The following is a 20,813-nucleotide window of genomic DNA, read 5'->3' as shown; positions in this document are numbered from 1 at the left end:
TTTTCCTAACTGTTATAAGGTTTGATTGTACTTGCCATGACACCAGAATGACTTCTGAATAAATGGTTTTCAAAATGTATAATACTTAGTAACTAATAATGGCAAACCTTCGTCAACTTGATCAACCCTCTGATTTATACCAGCTTATATATTTGCAAGTTTGTCAAACTCCCTGCTTCAAATCTCAAATTACGTATTCTCCCTCTCATTTCTCCTGTTGCCCATCACATTAAGTATATCTTTCCAATGCATTCCTTGTCCACTCATCAATCCCCACACAACACTTAATGTTGAATCCAGATTGTGTTTAGGCTTTTTCTGTCAGAGTACTCTTTGTGCTTAACTGACTGGATATAGGATACCTGCTGTGCAAGGAACTGGCAGCAAATTCCCACCCTCTTCAAGCTGTAGGAACAAATTTGGCAGACTTCATGGCAAACTTGTCCAAACATGGATGAAATAGCTCAATTCCAGTGCTGAGCTGAGAGTGACATCTAGGTAGCAAGTGCCCAAGTGTGGCTTCAAGGAGCCCTGGTGAAAGTCAGTAGGCATCAGGGGAAAAACATCCAATGCTTACAATCATACCCCATACAAAGGAGGATGGTTGTGGGAGTTGAAGTTCAATCAGCCTAGTATCAGGACATATCAGTGATGATATCAATGATTTGGATGACAATGTGCAAGGCATGAACAGTTAGTTTGCAGGTGACTAAAGTAGGTGAAATCATACATAGTGAAGATGCTTTTCAAAAATTACAGCAGGGCAGCTGGGCAACTAGGCTGTAGAATGACAAATGGAGTTCTTGCAGATAAATGGGAGGTTTTGCGTTTTGGGAAGTCAAAGCAGGGCAGTATCTCCAGAGTGAATGGTAGGGCTTGGGGAATGTTCTAGTGCAGAGGGATCAAGGAGTGCAGGTACATAGTTCCCTGAAAGTGATGTCACCAGTAGACAGGGTAGCAAGAGGTCTATAAAACCATGAGGAGAATTGATAGGGCGAATGCACAGAGTCGTTTACACAGAGTAGGGAAATCAAAAACAAGAGGACATGGGTTTAAGGGACAAGATTTAATACAAACCGAGAGGCAATTCCATCACTCAGATAATGGTGGTTATATGGAACGAGCTTCCAAAAGAGGTAATCGAGATAGATATTATAGACAATAGACAATAGACCATAGGTGCAGGAGTAAGCCATTCGGCTCTTTGAGCCAGCACCGCCATTCACTGTGGCTGTTCATCCACAATCAGTGTCTTTTAAATGCTATTATAATAGCATTTAAAAGTCACTTGGACAGGTATATGGATAGGAAAGATTTAGGGGGATATAGTACAACTGCGGACAAATGAGTAGTTTAGATATGGGATCTTGGCTGGCATGAATGAGTTGGGCCGAAGGGCCTGCTTCTGTGTTGCATGACTATGAAATCCAATGGATTCCTCAGGGCAGTGTCTGAGATACAAAAGCTTTCACCAGCCCATCAATGATCTTCCTTCCATTATAAAGAGAACAGTGGGAATGTTCACTGATGATTGTGCAATGTTCTGTTACATTCACAGATCTCCATAGACAAAGCATACCATGTCGCAAATCCTACAGTAGATAACATTCAGGCTTGGACTGATAAATGGCATTCCCAATCCTATTCCATATCTCCAACTTCTTTGTGAGAGCATTGAGGATTGTACAGACATTATACTGTATGTATGTGTGAAATGACTTTTGTAAGTAAACAAATAAATCATTTTAACATTCCCTGTTTTTGGATTGTTCCTTCAGTTGCAACAGTGCCTTTCAATGTACCTTTCTCAGAGTTTGGCCATGACTTGAAAAATCATCGCATGATCAAGATGATAGCTGTGGCAATTGACAAAAGATCAAGTGAAAATGCATTGGCGATGAAAGATATTACCGTGACCAATCCTCAAGTCGTGGTAAAGGTAATAAACTTCAACAAACTGTCAACTACATATTAACTGCAAACACTAAAATTAATTAGCCTATATACTGATGGAGATATTACACCCTCTTCATGGCATTCATTCGTCTCCCTGCAATTGCCTCTTTTCAAAGAAAGAACATGTTCTTTAAAGATAACATTTTAGAACATAAAACTACATCCCAGTTATTCAATTAGATTCTTTTCATTCATGGTTTATTAGAACGAGAAAGGTCAGGATTTTGGTAGATAACTTTACTTTTTCCAGTTGGAAATAGCACAGATCAGAAAGTGGAGTAGCTGCCTCCATGTTCCAATGAGCTGCGCTCAATCCTGATCTTGGTTGCTATCTGTATGGAGTTTTCCCTAAAGACCATATTGATGTCTGTCCTGGTTTCCTTCCACTTTCCAGAAACATTCTCGTTAGTAGATAACATTCAGTTAATGGGTCATTGTAAATTGCCACAAATGAATAGATGAATAGTGGTATCAGGGGTTTTAATGCAATCATTGGGTTAGTGTAGGATTTGTATAAAATCGGTTCTTAATGTTCAACATAGACTCAGTGGACTGAACGGCCCATTTCTCTCTTTAACCCAATGGATATATTGTCTGTTTTAGTAAAGATGTTATTTTATCTTGCCAATAAATTCTATCTGGCCTACTTCTCTCCTTCAAAGCTGACGTTCTTTGAGCAATTATTCTCCCTCATCACTGTTTCTTAGTTGATTATTGTTTCTCATTGAGCCCAAAGCACCATTTACAGATCATTTTCTCGTTCATAAAGCAGTAATTACAAATGTGAACACCCTTGCTTCCGCCGCCTCCCATCACCATGCCCTTTGGTCAACCCCTTTGTTCTCCAGTATTCTTCATTGCTCTTGCTTTGTCTTTTCCACTCTCCCATCCCTCCTGCTCAAACTAGAATCCATCTGCAAACAGAATGCATTTACGTTAATAAACACATAGTGGAAAAAGTTCCCCTTCTCATAAGTACAGTTGGTAAAATCACTTCAAATCATTGAAGATCCCAGAAAGGAGCATTCCTAAAGGAGGGGAGTTCCAAACACATTACTCAGTAACCACTGCCATTGTGAGTTTTCTCTCAAAAAGTTTGATATGAACTTGAAAAGCTTAAGGATGGAAAGCAAGTAGGTCTAAGTTTACAAATTACTAAGAGAACATTCCCCAATTGCTCCCTTATTCTTTTGAAGTCTTTCACCTAAGGTTTTATCTTGCTTGAAATCACCAAATCTCCTACTCGGGCCTTGGCAATGTTAAATTACATGTATTTGAGTAATTTCAATCGACTGGAATCAGGAATAATTATACGTGTAACACATTCTTTTCCGCAGGTCCTTGGGGAGCCAATTTTGAATCGTGAGCTCAATGCAGAAATCAGTTTTCTTAATCCCTTGTCTGTAACACTGTATAATTGTATCTTCACTATCGAAGGATTGGGACTGATCGCTGGCTGGGAACGAATTAGGTAAATGGAAAGAGAAGTAGTTGCTGAACACACTATGGTGCAAATCAATTATTTGATTTTTGAATGCAAAAAATCTCTCTGGCAATCTTTGTATTATGCAGCATATGACTGGGGTCTTTCTCTCTGTAAGGCAGGTGCAAAGGAAAAATAGGAAAATAATTCAGCTTGCAACTCCTCTCTTGCCTAAGTGTCCATTCTTCTTGTAATTGTGTACGCAACTGGTCATGCCTTCATGCCTAACCAATTCCGGTCTCCCTCAAGCACTGATCAGCGCACATTTCCTGTAAAGATCAATTGAATAGCCATGGGAGTCTGGTTCAATTCTCCAGTTTTTTGGTTTCTAACTACTTGAAACACTTGGTTCAGAACTTTGTGGTACAACAAGTAATGTAAAGCATCTGATAGATTAAATGTCTTTTAGGCGAGGTCAATGTTAAATCCCCAAATCGTGAGAAATTTAAATCTATTAGATCCAATTCCAATGGCGGTGGCAAAGTGGCGCAGCAGTAGATTTGTTGCCCTAGAGCGGCGGAGAGTGGGATGTCAGAGGAAACCAGAACATCCCAAGGGCAAACTCACAAAGTCCTTGGAAGAGCAATCATAGGAAGAATATGAAAACTCCACACGGGCAGCACCAGAGGTCTGGATTGAACCCAGACCATTGGCAGTGTGAGGCATTGAATGTGAAGCTATACCACTCTGCTACCAATACTCTTACCTCTTTTCAAGTTGCTCTTTAAGAAAAGCTTTCCCTTTCATCAAGCCTTTGGTTTCTCCTTGAAAATCACAGTATCAATTTTTCACATGAAGCCCCTGCAGAGAAATAGTTTGGGGCATCAAGGGATAAAATAATAGAAGTTGGTGTTGCTGCGATTTTTACATGTCATTATTGTTTTTAGCTATGCAAGTGAATGATTTTAAGTTCTTAAAAAAACTAACACTTTTTGTGAGATTTGCTTCTTTCCAATAATGCTACTCTTACATTGTTCTAGGCAGGAGGAGATAAAGCCAAACCATGTATTTGCAATAAACATTCGATTCACCCCGACAAAAGCAGGACTACGGAAATTATCGGTGGATTTTGACTGCAACAGAATGATGGATGTGAAAGGATTCCAGAATATCCATGTCCAAAACATTTAGTAAACCTGATCACTCTTACATGTGTCCTTACAAAGATTGCAATATATTAACCTTATTTGCAATATTAACCAAATTCAATCAAAATGAATCAAGGTGTTTATAACCCTTCTGTGCACCTCCTATGATTTTCATTGTATCAATAATTGTGCCTAATTAGGATGACCATCATTGGTGAGAAATTGAACTCAACTATGAACAATTTCCAGGTAGATTACCCCATCACCAGAACGCAATTGTGTTTAACTCACTGGAAAATCCTTATTACACTGTTTAACTATGATGATCAGTTATCCTTTTCCTGCAGTTATTCAAGTTTCCCCCAGATGATTTCCATCCTCTTCCTCAACATTTGTATTCTATCGTTGCATTATATATATTTTTGTTCATGTTCCTGTATTAAATTTTTACTGCTGAGCAAGTTCCTGTGTCTCATTTACTTTGGCGATAGGAGTTTCTTTGCACCTCCCAGCCTCGTTGATAACAATGGTTGCTGCTGCGAATGATGCATTAACAATGTTTTCTCACTCCACCTTGCTCTGAAATGATCCAAGTGGAGTACAAATACTCATAGCTCAATTAGCTGCAACACCCACAACTTTCAAAGTTGGTGAAGATTACACAAGAGCTGTAAACAATGTCCCATAAAAACAAGCATTGCAAATGATAATCATGAAAGAATAATCTGTTTAATCAGCAGCAAGAAATCATGGGGAACAGCCATAGACGAACCCAACAGATGGCACTTAAATCATTTTACAGTGAAAATGTGGCTGTATAATGCATCAACACCAATGAACAATGAAAATATGATGTCACTGCCGCTCTCTACCTTGATGTGTTCAAGAGAGAGTTCGATATAGCTCTTCGGGCTAACGGAATCAAGGGATATGGGGTGAAAGCAGGAATGGGGTTCTGATTTTGGATGATCACCCATGATCATATTGAATGGTGATAGTGACTCGAAGGGCCTACTCCTGCATCTATTTTCTACGTTTCTGTATCTATGTTTAAAAGGGTGATGGGAACAGCATCTTTAATGCATTCTCAGCCATAAGTAGATAGATTCTTGATAAGCAAGGGATGAAAGAATACTCCAGATAGCTGGGAATGTGGTTCAGAATATAATCAGTTCAGCCCGATATAGTTGAATACAGGTGCACAGGCATGGAAATTGCTGTCAAAACATGGGGGGGACACAATTTCTTGGCGGCCGCACGCACATGCGTGCACACACGTGCTGGGCGGTGAAAACCCCTACAAACAGGACAATTCAAGCTCCGCTCTATGATTTCCTTGACTCATTTAAAACCCAACTGTGTGACTTAATGTTTGGAGTTTTAAATAATCCTAACGTCAGACGGGAGCAGTGCCCCCCAGGCCCACGGCCAGCGCAGAGAAGCAGTGTTAAATTCAGCTCAACTCTGCCTGTCTCGCCAGGTTAACCTACAGCCCTGCCTGGACTGACGGGACACCAGCCTGGAGCCCTGGAGCTAGCGCTGGTTCTCCGTGCTGGCTATAAACCTGGGCCATCGTTCCCGTAAGTCCAGGTAGGGCTGGTGGTTCAACAGGCAGAGTTGAGCTGGATTTAGCGCTGCTTCTCTGCGCTGGCTGTGGGCCTGGGGGCACCGATCCCGTCTGACTCCCGACGTCTCTAGCCACCCCCGGGCGTGGGGGGGGGGGGGGCACTCGGGTGGGGACGGCATCTTCGATCATCAGTCCCACCCTCACTGGCTCACGGACAGCGGAGATCTCACCGAGTTTTAAAATACGGATTACAAAAAATGGGGGGGATTGTCCCCCACTACTCAAAACGGGGGTGGTGGTGGCATGTGTCCCCTGTCCCCCCCCCCATAGGATTTCAGTCCCTGCAGGTGCAGATTGAGAGGCCATGCAGTCTAGTTTTGCATCTATTTTATATGTCCACACGTTGATATCTCAAGGGCATGGGAGTCATCCAGAAACCACATCTAGGAAAGACGCATGTTCATCACAGGCTGCTGACATCCTCCTTCTCTGTCACTTACATTTCTTTGAACTTCTCCCAGACCTCTTATTACATTTACATTCACCTATTCGCAGCATACAGCTTTCTAATAATGTTAGATCCCTACCTATTCCCATACTCAAATTTCTGTCCTTGGACTCCTCCATTGCCCTAGTGAGGCCACACACAAACTAGATGAACGACATCACATAATTTGCAAGCCAACGAGATGAACATTGATTTCTTCAATTTTAGATAATGGCCACCCTCCCCTCACCCTGGTGCAACACATTCATTTCTCCCACCATCCAACACCCCCCCCCCCCCACACCCTCCTGCCCGCCCTGTATTTGGCCTCTATATTAACTATATAAACGTATAATTGTATATTAACTATTATTAACACAAGGTGTATTTACCTAAAAAAAACAAGTCTTTGCTGCTATCCTTGTGGAACATCTTTAAACCATATTTGCTTAAAATGGTGCTTGATCGTTGGGTGTTTATATATGCTACAAGAAATTAGTTGAGCCTCTTGTCCAGTGGAGTCCATGTAAATGTGAAAGCAGGTCAGAGGCGGGATTAAAGGTGTAGTATGGTTCTGCATCACCTGGTTGAGTTATGCCCCTGTCCCACTTAGGAAACCTGAACGGAAACCTCTGGAGATTTTGCGCCCCACCCAAGGTTTCCGTGCAGTTCCTGGAGGTTGCAGGTGGTTGCCGGAGGTTGCAGGTAGTGGAAGCAGGTAGGGAGACTGACAAAAACTTCCGGGAACCGCACGGAAACCTTGGGCGGGGCGTAAAGTCTCCAGAGGTTTCCATTCAGGTTTCCCAAGTGGGACAGGGGCATAAGATTCGATTTTCAGGACAGATTTTAAATATACTGTATATTTTTAGAATGCACTTCAGGGAATGCAATTGTTTACAGCTGATTTCCTTACATCTGAAAAAATATAGACCTTTCCTCCATTTTGCTATTACCACACGTTCCCCATTTCCTAATATCAGTTCTGCTCACGTGCTCCACCAGTTGTGATTATCCCCAATGGTGCACATGTTGTTGCACCAATTCCTGCCGAAATTCTGCCAAACTTTTTTACTCTCAGTTTACTCATAATTTGCTGTGGAATATCTGCTTACGATCATCCTCCCACCTCCCTCCTTCTTCCCACTCCCTCCTCCCCCATACCCGCATCAGGCCCTACCCCTTTCCCTGACCCGTATATCGTCTCAAACTTCACTGCCTAATACAAAACCAGCTTGGCCAAGCTGTAAACTCATCCAACCAGTTTATGTATTTCTATCAACAACATAACTATTCATTTTAATTCTTGATTCATATAATGTGTTCTGTAGTACTGAGTGTTGCAATAAAGTTTCCTGGTCCCTTGTATTAGTGATGGCATCATCTACTGGTAATCCAGGCACTGCCAACCAGGCACTGCCAACATGTACGCTGGGCAGGAATGACAGAAACCCGTGTCTCCTGGTTATAACACCCAGGCTGTTCTACACTTCATTGCAAAGGTCTTTGGCTGCATTTTAGTTAGCATATGATGACTTTTGTTTCACTCTTCTTTGTTTTAATTGGTTAATTTCTCCTGCTAGAGTGTATCAAAGGAATGAGTTAATTCTCATCCACGTGCTGAGGTAATGACTTTCTTGTAGTCATATCATCTTGGAGGACCAGATCATGCTGTTCCACCAAAGGTAATAGTGGTTGATGCCAAAGTTGCTGATACCTCTTTTTGGAAATGTTATTAAAACTTCCAAATCTTAGTCATGTGGCTAATAAGTCAGAGACTAAAACATAATTTGGAAAAGGTATATTCACATGCTGGTCAATTGTGATAGTCATAGAGTTATATAGCATGGAAACAGGCCCATCAACCCAACACCCACTCCGACCAACATGTCCCATCTACACTAGTCCCACCTGCCTGGTTTGGCAAAACCTATCCTATCCATGTACCTGTGCAAATGTGTAATCAGGAGGGTGAACAAATAGAGAACGTTTTTCATTATTTCAGATGTTATCACACTGAAGCATGTGTGGATGTCATTAAGGCTGGTGCAGTTGAAAACATGACCCATGTAATATCACAAAACACAAGACTCAAGGGCGTTGAACTTGCCCTTGGAACGCAGACACTCATCCATATCATCTTATACCATGACATCCATTGGGAGGTGGCACCAATGGTCTTAAAACCTTGCTGTGCAGTCCATGCATTAAGCAACATGATTCTGAACTCCACTGCAAATTTTCTGGTAGAAAACGGGAAGAGACTGGAGGAAATACAAATGGATTGGTAGTATCATTGTGAAAATCTCAGTAATAATTCGTCATAAGAAATGGACAACAAATCCACAGGTTTATTAAGGATGAGTCAACAATGTGGTGGCAATTTGCCTTTAAATTTTGCCAGCCTCTAATTATGTGGATGGGATTTATTACGTAGTTGGTGGCGTGTTTGCTGCTGGGTTTCTTGCGCAGAAGCTGTTAATTTGTTCGTTTAGTTTTGGAGCCAACATGTTAGGAAGGAATATTCTTCAAAAGTGAGGAGCTTTCCTACATGAGGAGATTTCTAATGTTTCTAAGAGACATGTTGAAGCTTGACAAAGATTAAAGTGTACGAGCCAAAGAAGAAGGTTGGATGAATATCTTACTCTTTTTCTTCAACAATAAAAAAACTAATCAAAAGACTGTGTTATGAAGATTTATCTTACGAGAAGCTCTGAAAGTCTAGTGGAGAGCTCACATGCTTAAAACGACATTCTCCTAACCCCATGCTGTCTACTAAGTGGCTAGAGGGAGCAATCTCTTGAACGATATAATAATCTCACACTATATTACATATACCCCAAACCAAACTGCAAGGTCAGTCAGCAATCAATTATTAACAATATTAGTGAAATGAACCAAGTGGACCAGGAATAATCAGAAAGGGTCACACAATTTCTATTCACTTCCTAGCTGTGGTGAAAGATTTCATGGGTCATGCCAGGAAGGTGAATAGCTTAATTACTGAACTGCTGAACATTCCCAATGAAGAGAGAGAATCATTAGCTGTGTGATTCATAGCTCCCGGATGATGGGGGAAAATGTTGTGAGCTGTGAGAAAAATCAAGGAATGTGGTTATCTGTTGAGTAACTAATTAGTATCTTGAGGTCATGTCAAAGCATCGTGTAAGTGCGAGTATGTTTAAGGCCTGGGGATGTCTATGAATTAATGAATTAATGAATGAATGATTAAGTTTATTGGCCAAGTGTATTCACATACAAGGAATTTGCCTTGGTGTTCCGCCCACAAGTGACAACATGACATACAGTGACAGTTACGAATGACACATAAAACATTAAAAGTCAATAATAAAACATTATCGATTAAGCATGTGAATTAAATAAAATACCAGAGCAAAAGCAGGCTACAGATTTTTGGTTATTGAGTAGAGCTACTACTCGTGGGAAAAAAAGCTATTTTTATGTCTGGCTGTGGCAACTTTGACAGTCCGGAGTCGCCTTCCAGAGAGAAGTGATTCAAATAGTTTGTGGCCAGGGCGAGAGGGGTCAGAGATGATCTTACCTGGTCGCATCCTGGCACTTGCAATGTACAGTTCATCAATGGAGGGAAGGTTGCAGCCAATAATCTTCTCTGCTGATCTGACGATTCGCTGCAGCCTCTGGATGTCATGCTAGGTGCACAGTCATAGAAACATAGAAACATAGAAAATAGGTGCAGGAGTAGGCCATTCGGTCCTTCGAGCCTGCACCGCCATTCAATATGATCATGGCTGATCATCCAACTCAGTATCCCATCCCTGCCTTCTCTCCATACCCCCTGATCCCTTTAGACACAAGGGCCACATCTAACTCCCTCTTAAATATAGCCAATGAACTGGCCTCAACTACCTTCTGTGGCAAGGAATTCCAGAGATTCACCACTCTCCGTGTAAAAAATGATTTTCTCATCTCGATCCTAAAAGTCTTCCCTCTTATCCTTAAACTGTGACCCCTAGTTCTGGACTTCCCCAACATCGGGAATAATCTTCCTGCATCTAGCCTGTCCAACCCCTTAAGAATTTTGTAAGTTTCGATAAGATCCCCCTCAATCTTCTAAATTCTAGCGTGTACAAGCCAGTCAACTTGTAAAGTTTGGAGTGTAGTAGCTCTGGCACAATGGTGTTGAATGCAGAGCTAAAATCAACAAACAAAATCCTTGCATCTGGTGGTCTAGGTGCTGGAGGATGAAGTACAGGCCCAGGTTGACTGTGTCATCCACAGATCTATTGGCCCAGAATGCAAATTGCAGAAAGGGGTTCGTGATATTTTTCAGCTTGGCCAGCACAAGCCTTTCAAGGGCCTTCATGACTACAGAAGTCAGTGCGATAGGCCTGTACTCAATAAGAACTGTAATCCTTGCCATTTTGGGTACAGGAACAATAGTGGAGACTTTGAAGCAGGCAGGGACAGTACAGATTTGCAGGGGCTGGTTGAAAATGTCTGTGTAGACCGGTGCCAATTGTTCGGTACAGAGCTTGAGAGTAGAGGGGGAAACATTATCCGGTCCTGGAGATTTCTGGCTTTTCTGTCTTCTGAACAGCCTCCACACCTCCTCTATTTTTATTGTTGATGATGGAGAAGTGGCCAGAATTATGTTGGGCAGCACGGAGGGGGTGGGTGGTGGACGAGTACGCACTATTTTGCAGTCAGGCTGTAAATGGATGTTGTGTTGATTGGAGAGGGGTGGGTGGGAAAGGGTCCAGTCTTTTCAGACTGGAGTCTTGGTTTAAGTAGGTGTGAAGTGGTGATTGGGGAGGAGTGGGTGTAGAAAGGTCCAATCGTTACAGATGGGGGGGGGGGGGGGGGGCAGACTGTGAGTAGGTTTGAAGTGTTTGTTGGGGAGGAGGGGAGGGCGTACCAGGGCTACGTTTCTGCTTGTCAAAATTACAGTAGAACTCATTCAGGTCATTGGTCAGCTGATGCGATTGTCCAAAGAGCGGGGGGCTTTCCTCCTGTAGCTGGTGATTTCTTGCAAGCCCTTCCAAACTGAAGAAGAGTCACTAGCTGAGAACCTGCTCCTCAACTTCTCAGAGTAACTTTCCTTGGCAGCTCTGATTCCTCTTCTCATCTTTAAGGGCGGCACGGTGGCACAGCAGTGGAGTTGCTACCTTACAGTGAATGCGGCGCCAGAGATCTGGGTTTCATCCCAACTACGGGTGCTGCCTGTACGGAGTTTGTATGTTCTCCCTGTGACCTGCATGAGTTTGTATGTTCTCCCTGTGACCTGCATGAGTTTTCTCTGAGATCTTCGGTTTCCTCCCGCACTCCAAAGACGTACAGGTATGTAGGTTAATTGGCTTGGTAAATGTAAAAAATGTCCCTAGTGTGTGTAATATAGTGTTAATATATGGGGATTGCTGGTCGATGCGGACTCAGTGGGCCGAAGAGCCTGTTTCCGTGCTGTATCTCTAAACTAAACTAAATATCAACCTATACAAATAATCCAGTATGCTCTGTGACATTTTGTGTTGAATCTAGTCATGTGGTGTTAAAAGGATTTAGAGCCCATCTTTGCAAAAAGCATAAGAAAGGAGTTTTCATACATTAAACCAAATGTCAAATTTAAAGATGGAAGAATATTTGAGCAAGCCTGGATATGGAATTGACTTTGCTGAACCCATGTTCCAGATTCAAATAAACAAATTACTGAAAGATCTTGATATCATCCAGCACATATTGCTGGAATTAAAATAATTATCTGAATTACCCCTTAGCCACAATTGTTGAAGAATGGGGAATGAAGTTTGAAATAAATTAATGGATAAGAATTCTGACACGTACTGGCTGTGATTCAATTGATAACCCATCTTAGTGGGTGATGTGACCTTTATTAATTCTGATGGTGAAATATTTGGATATATTAATGTTTTGAAAGGTTGATGAAAGAGTTTGATTCCGGGAAGGGTATGTGAATGAACCTGGAGCATTGCTAAATATCTCTGCAGTTGTACATTTGCAGATAACCAGCCCAGATCCATTTAAAAAAGGAGTGAGGCAATTCATTTCCTTGAGCTGATTCCAAAATTTCTTCTCAATCATAGAAACATAGAAACATAGAAATTAGGTGCAGGAGTAGGCCATTCGGCCCTTCGAGCCTGCACCACCATTCAATATGATCATGGCTGATCATCCAACTCAGTATCCCGTACCTGCCTTCTCTCCATACCCTCTGATCCCCTTAGCCACAAGGGCCACATCTAACTCCCTCTTAAATATAGCCAATGAACTGGCCTCGACTACCCTCTGTGGCAGAGAGTTCCAGAGATTCACCACTCTCTGTGTGAAAAAAGTTCTTCTCATCTCGGTTTTAAAGGATTTCCCCCTTATCCTTAAGCTGTGACCCCTTGTCCTGGACCTCCCCAACATTGGGAGCAATCTTCCTGCATCTAGCCTGTCCAACCCCTTAAGAATTTTGTAAGTTTCTATAAGATCCCCTCTCAATCTCCTAAATTCTAGAGAGTTTAAACCAAGTCTATCCAGTCTTTCTTCATAAGACAGTCCTGACATCCCAGGAATCAGTGTGGTGAACCTTCTCTTCACTCCCTCTATGGCAATAATGTCCTTCCTCAGATTTGGACTGTACGCAATACTCCAGGTGTGGTCTCACCAAGACCCTGTACAACTGCAGTAGAACCTCCCTGCTCCTATACTCAAATCCTTTTGCTATGAAAGCTAACATACCATTCGCTTTCTTCACTGCCTGCTGCACCTGCATGCCTACTTTCAATGACTGGTGTACCATGACACCCAGGTCTCGCTGCATCTCCCCTTTTCCTAGTCGGCCACCATTTAGATAATAGTCTGCTTTCCTGTTTTTGCCACCAAAATGGATAACCTCACATTTATCCACATTATACTGCATCTGCCAAACATTTGCCCACTCACCCAGCCTATCCAAGTCACCTTGCAGTCTCCTAGCATCCACCTCACAGCTAACACTGCCCCCCAGCTTAGTGTCATCCGCAAACTTGGAGATATTGCCTTCAATTCCCTCATCCAGATCATTAATATATATTGTAAATAGCTGGGGTCCCAGCACTGAGCCTTGCGGTACCCCACTAGTCACTGCCTGCCATTGTGAAAAGGACCCGTTTACTCCTACTCTTTGCTTCCTGTTTGCCAGCCAGTTCTCTATCCACATCAATACTGAACCCCCAATGCTGTGTGCTTTAAGTTTGTATACTAATCTCTTATGTGGGACCTTGTCGAAAGCCTTCTGGAAGTCCAGATACACCACATCCACTGGTTCTCCCCTATCCACGCTACTAGTTACATCCTCGAAAAATTCTATAAGATTCGTCAGACATGATTTACCTTTTGTAAATCCATGCTGACTTTGTCCAATGATTTCACCACTTTCCAAATGTGCTGCTATCCCATCTTTAATAACTGACTCTGCAGTTTCCCCACTACCGATGTTAGACTAACTGGTCTGTAATTCCCCGTTTTCTCTCTCCCTCCCTTCTTAAAAAGTGAGGTTACGTTTGCTACCCGCCAATCCTCAGGAACTACTCCAGAATCTAAAGAGTTTTGAAAGATTATTACTAATGCATCCACTATTTCTGGAGCTACTTCCTTAAGTACTCTGGGATGCAGCCTATCTGGCCCTGGGATTTATCGGCCTTTAATCCATTCAATTTACCCAACACCACTTCCCGGCTAACCTGGATTTCACTCAATTCCTCCAACTCCTTTGACCCGTGGTCCCCTGCTATTTCCGGCAGATTATTTATGTCTTCCTTAGTGAAGACAGAACCAAAGTAGTTATTCAATTGGTCCGCCATATCCTTGTTCCCCATGATCAACTCACCTGTTTCTGACTGCAAGGGACCTACATTTGTTTTAACTAATCTCTTTCTTTTCACATATCTATAAAAACTTTTGCAGTCAGTTTTTATGTTCCCTGCCAGTTTTCTTTCATAATCTATTTTTCCTTTCCTAATTAAGCCCTTTGTCCTCCTCTGCTGGTATCTGAATTTCTCCCAGTCCTCCGGTATGCTGCTTTTTCTGGCTAATTTGTACGCATCATCCTTCGCTTTGATACTATCCCTGATTTCCCTTGTTATCCACGGATGCACTACCTTCCCTGATTTATTCTTTTGCCAAACTGGGATGAACAATTTTTGTAGTTCATCCATGCAGTCTTTAAATGGCTTCCATTGCATATCCACCGTCAACCCTTTTAGAATTAATTGCCAGTCAATCTTGGCCAATTCACGTCTCATACCCTCAAAGTTACCTTTCTTTAAGTTCAGAACCATTGTTTCTGAATTAACAATGTCACTCTCCATCCTAATGAAGAACTCAACCATATTATGGTCACTCTTGCCCAAGGGGGCACGTACAACAAGACTGCTAACTAACCCTTCCTCATTACTCAATACCCAGTCTAAAATAGCCTGCCCTCTCGTTGGTTCCTCTACATGTTGATTTAGATAACTATCCCGCATACATTCCAAGAAATCCTCTTCCTCAGCACCCCTACCAATTTGATTCACCCAATCTATATGTAGATTGAAGTCACCCATTATAACTGTTTTGCCTTTGTCGCACGCATTTCTAATTTCCTGTTTGATACCATCTCCAACTTCACTACTACTGTTAGGTGGCCTGTACACAACACCCACCAGCGTTTTCTGCCCCTTAGTGTTTCGCAGCTCTACCCATACCGATTCCACATCCTCCAAACTAATGTCCTTCCTTTCCCTTGCGTTAATCTCCTCTCTAATCAGCAACGCTACCCCACCTCCTTTTCCTTTCTCTCTATCCCTCCTGAATATTGAATATCCCTGGATGTTCAGCTCCCAGCCTTGGTCACCCTGGAGCCATGTCTCCGTGATCCCAACTATATCATAGTCATTAATAGCTATCTGCACATTCAACTCATCCAACGTATTACGAATGCTCCTTGCATTGAGACACAAAGCCTTCAGGCTTGTTTTTACAACACTCTTACCCCTTATACAATTATGTTGAAAAGTGGCCCTTTTTGATTTTTGCCCTTTTAGTTCCTCAAGGGATGTTGAATGAAATATGTACTTCATGTGGCTTTGGGTAGGTGCATTTTTGCTTTAGGTTTGGCAAAGTAATAACATTTTGTGATAATTTGTTTCACTTACCCTGAGGCTCATATTTTCCTTTAACTTGCCCTGACTGCTCTAGCATTTTAAGTATCCTACCTGCACAAGTTTAAAACAGTAGATTTAAAACAAATGGCTTTTTGATTTATAGAAACATAGAAACATAGAAAATAGGTGCAGGAGTAGGCCATTCGGCCCTTCTAGCCTGCACCGCCATTCAATATGAGCATGGCTGATCATCCAACTCAGTATCCTGTACCTGCCTTCTCTCCATACCCCCTGATCCCTTTAGCCACAAGGGCCACAAGGGCCACTCCCTCTTAAATATAGCCAATGAACTGGCCTCAACTACCTTCTGTGGCAGAGAATTCCACAGATTCACTACTCTCTGTGTGAAAAATGTTTTTCTCATCTCGGTCCTAAAATACTTCCCCCTTATCCTTAAACTGTGACCCCTTGTTCTAGACTTTCCCAACATCGGGAACAATCTTCCTGCATCTAGCCTGTCCAACCCCTTAAGAATTTTATAAGTTTCTATAAGATCCCCCCTCAATCTTCTAAATTCAAGCGAGTACAAGCCAAGTCTATCCAGTCTTTCTTCATATGAAAGTCCTGCCATCCCAGGAATCAGTCTGGTGAACCTTCTCTGCCTTCTCTGTCTTTCCTCAGATTAGGAGACCAAAACTGTACACAATACTCCAGGTGTGGTCTCACCAAGGCCCTGTACAACTGCAGTAGAACCTCCCTGCTCCTATCCTCAAATACTTTTGCTATGAATGCTAACATACCATTCGCTTTCTTCACTGCCTGCTGCACCTGCATGCCTACTTTCAATTACTAATAATAATAATAATGGATGGGATTTATATAGCGCCTTTCTAATACTCAAGGCGCTTTACATCGCATTATTCATTCACTCCTCAGTCACACTCGGTGGTGGTAAGCTACTTCTGTAGCCACAGCTGCCCTGGGGCAGACTGACGGAAGCGTGGCTGCCATTCTGCGCCTACGGCCCCTCCGACCACCACCAATCACTCACACACATTCACACACATTCACACACAGGCAAAGGTGGGTGAAGTGTCTTGCCCAAGGACACAACGACAGTATGCACTCCAAGCGGGATTCGAACCGGCCACCTTCCGGTCGCCAGCCGCACACTTAGCCCATTGTGCCATCTGTCGTCCCTAATGACTGGTGTACCATGATACCCAGGTTTCGTTGCATCTCCCCTTTTCCTAATCGGCCACCATTCAGATAATAGTCTACTTTCCTGTTCTTGCCACCAAAGTGGATAACCTCACATTTATCCACATTATACTGCATCTGCCATGCATTTGCCCACTCACCCAGCCTATCCAAGTCACCTTGCAGCCTCATAGCATCCTCCTCACAGCTAACACTGCCCCCCCAGCTTCGTATCATCCGCAAACCTGGAGATGTGGCATTCAATTCCCTCGTCCAAATCATTAATATATATTGTAAATAGCTGGGGTCCCAGCACTGAGCCTTGCGGTACCCCACTAGTCACTGCCTGCCATTCTGAAAAGGACCCTACTCTTTACTCCTACTCTTTGCTTCCTGTCTGCCAGCCAGTTCTCTATCCACATCAATACTGAACCCGTAATACCGTGTGCTTTAAGTTTGCATACTAATCTCTTATGTGGGACCTTGTCGAAAGCCTTCTGAAAGTCCAGATATAACACATTCACTGGTTCTCCCTTATCCACTCTACTAGTTACATCCTCGAAAAATTCTATAAGATTCTTCAGACATGATTTACCTTTCATAAATCCATGCTGACTTTGTCCAATGATTTCACCACTTTCCAAATGTGCTGCTATCCCATCTTTAATAATTTCCCCACTACCGATGTTAGACTAACTGGTCTATAATTCCCCATTTTCTCTCTCCCTCCCTTTTTGAAAAGTGAGGTTACATTGGTTACCCTCCAATCCTCAGGAACTACTCCAGAATCTAAAGAGTTTTGAAAAATTATCACTCATGCATCCACTATTTCCGGGGCTACTTCCTTAAGTACTCTGGGATGCAGCCTATCTGGCCCTGGGGATTTATCGGCCTTTAATCCATTCAATTTACCGAACACCACTTCCCGACTAACCTGGATTTCACTCAGTTCCTCCATCTCATTTGACCCCCAGTCCCCTGCCATTTCCGGCAGATTATTTATGTCTTCCTTAGTGAAGACAGAACCAAAGTTCAATTGGTCTGCCATGTCCTTGTTCCCCATGATCAATTCACCTGTTTCTGACTGCAAAGGGACCTACATTTGTTTTAACTAATTTAACTTTTTCTCTTCACATATCTATGCAACTATCAACGTCCACAAATCCATTTGTTTTGTGTCATATTCATCATCATCTTGTCTTTTTCTATGAGGCATTTCTCACTTCCATGTCAGCAAATTTTTCTCTTGCCCACTCACGTGGGCGGCATGATGGCAGAGCGCCAGAGACCTGGGTTTAATCCCTACAGTCAGCGGGTAGGGATTATTGTACGTTCTCGCTGTCATCTGTGTAAGGTTTCTCCGGTAAGCTCCAGTTTCCTCCCACACTTCAAAGACATGTAGGTTTGTAGACTAATTGGCTTTGGTAAAATTGTAAATTGTCCCTAGTGTATGTAGGATAGTGTTAGCGTGCAGGGATCGCTGGTCGGCGTGGACTGGGTGAGCCGAAGGGTCTATTTCCGCGCTGTATCTTTAAACTAAACCGAACACTCAAGGGGTTATCATCCTTTTAGAAGTGTTGACCATTATCATTGCAAGCATGGGTGGAAATCTCAGGTACTCTCAAGGCTCATCTATTCATTGTATACATCTTACCCATATTATCCAAAAATGTAGTGCTTTTTTTGTGATGGTATGTGCCAGTACAGAGTATAGGAACCTTTTGGAAATTAACACTTGATTTTAATTTTTTTTTAAATCTTACAACAAGATTACTAAAATGTAAAACAAATAATCGTATTAACTTTGATAGTCAAGCACTTGAACATCTGAAGCAGCTAATAGGACAATAATCTGCCATAGACACCAACAGCAAAGAATGAGGTGCATGCTGGCGTCTTTTTTGTCCGCAGAAAAGGCACTGACAAGATGTATCACTTTACACTTATCCGGATTCCTTTGCATTGCTCAGTTCGTTCTCCTGAATATAGTCATACCTTTCAGCGTAGCTGTAGTGCCACACATGTAGCCTGTTCAAAGCATGTAGTTAAGTAATGAGGGTAGTTTGTTTTCCCACTCTCATTGTCCGGCCAGCTGCACAGCGCCAAAACTATACTGACAAATGTAACTGGCTATGCAGGAGAACAAGCTGTGAATATCTCAGGTCAACCATTTCAACAGATGGCTATCTTAAAAAGATGCTCATGCAATGATGCATGAAATACATTGAGGATACAAGGGTCCATTTGCAGGAATTCCTTGGATGCTTCTAATACACCACCAATCTAATTTCATCAGCAGGCACTATTCCAAACGCAAATGTTTTTTAAGGATGACTTACCATGTGAATGACTTCCATTTGGTATGTGGGTTTTAAGGCAATCTTAGCTTTTGCATTTTTTTTTTTCAAAGCATATGCTTTGTTCATAACATGTAAGACACTGCCTACATTAATTCTACCAAGCAATTCAATTATTTCTCTAAAAATATGTCAATGCCACTAAGTCTCGACTGTGGTCCTTCCCCACGTAACCTATTAGTTGCTATGTGAGCCCAAGTGGGATCCATTGAGCCCCATTCCCACAATGCAATCATCCACCACTCACCTAGGGGTGGCATCGGAGGAAAGTTCTGGAATCTTCTTTTTGTAAAAGGCCACTCAATCCTTACCATGTGAAAAACCCCACCCTCACCACCCATCCCACCCCCCACAAGAAAAGTTCTGGAGATGAAATCTCTCCCCTATTCCACCCCCCACACACTCACTACCCCCCACCCCCCCCCCCCCATCACACACACACTAACCCCACCTCCCAGACACACTAAACCCTCCTACACACTAACCCCCCCAAACACACACTAATGCCCCCACGCACACACTAACCCCCCCCAGACACACTAACTCCACCCCACACATTAACCCACCCCCATACACACTAACCCACCCCCACCACACACACACTAACCCCCCCAGAATCACTAACACCTCCCACACTCTAAACCCTCCCCCACACACACACACACTAACCCCCCACACACACACACACACTAACCCCCCCCCACACACACACTAACCCCCCCACACACACACACACTAATCCCCCCCCACACACACACACACACTAACCCCCCCACACACACACACACAAACTAACCCCCCCCACACACACTAACCCCCCCAGACACACTAAACCCTCTCACTTACTAACACCCCCTCCCCGCACACACACACACTAATCCCCCCCCCCCCCACCCACACACACACACTAACCCCCCTACACACACAATAACACCTCCCAGATACACTAACCCCACCCACACACTAAACCACCCATGCACACACACTACCCCCCCCCCCCCCCCCCCCCCCCCCCCCACACACACACACACACCCAAAACAGTTCAAGCTTCAGGGCCCCAATGGGGATCATGACAGAAGCCTCCTTGTGGCGATCCCTGGAAGCGACAAAGCAATGCACTCTGTGACACATCGGGCGACAATTTTGTCAACATGTTGGACGGTGACAGAAGCCAACAGCGAGCTACATCGTCTGACACACGAGCGAACGAATGAACGATAGATAGATAGAGGGCACCAAAAATGTAGGTCTGCCACGGGTAAGGATACTTAATATGTTAATACCTGAGATTAGATTGCAACTTCTCAGTTGAAACGGAATACAAAGATAATGACAGTGAATGTGTTACTAGCAAATACCAGCAGGTGGCCTCTGAGTGCCGCATGTGTCAAGGTAAGGACAGTGACTATGTTAAAAATTCATACCAGCTGGCATCCTCTGGACTTAAGGGCATGTCCCACTGTACGAGGTAATTCAACAGTTCTCCCGAGTTTAAAAAAAAATCAAACTCGTGGTAAGTTCGTAGAATGTACGTGGCAGGTACGTCGGAGCTCGGGACGTCTCTTAGCGG

The 20,813-nt window shown here is 43.1% G+C and overlaps 1 protein-coding gene across 1 annotated transcript in view; it reads left to right on the top strand.

Annotated features, from left to right (window-relative positions):
* The window catches only part of LOC116986251 (protein-glutamine gamma-glutamyltransferase 2-like), a 29,467-nt gene extending 24,479 nt beyond the window's left edge, over positions 1-4,988 (top strand). The window contains exons 11-13 of the mRNA XM_033041609.1: positions 1,779-1,939; positions 3,294-3,427; positions 4,420-4,988. Of these exons, the coding sequence (XP_032897500.1) occupies positions 1,779-1,939; positions 3,294-3,427; positions 4,420-4,570 (446 nt within the window). The 3' untranslated portion in view covers positions 4,571-4,988. The remainder of the gene's footprint in view (positions 1-1,778; positions 1,940-3,293; positions 3,428-4,419) is intronic.
* Positions 4,989-20,813: the final 15,825 nt, after the last annotated feature.

This window comes from Amblyraja radiata, chromosome 23, assembly GCF_010909765.2.
Source record: "Amblyraja radiata isolate CabotCenter1 chromosome 23, sAmbRad1.1.pri, whole genome shotgun sequence".
NCBI lineage: Eukaryota > Metazoa > Chordata > Chondrichthyes > Rajiformes > Rajidae > Amblyraja > Amblyraja radiata.
The sequence above is the reverse complement of the archived record's forward strand: the minus strand, read 5'-3'. Positions and strand labels throughout refer to the sequence as shown.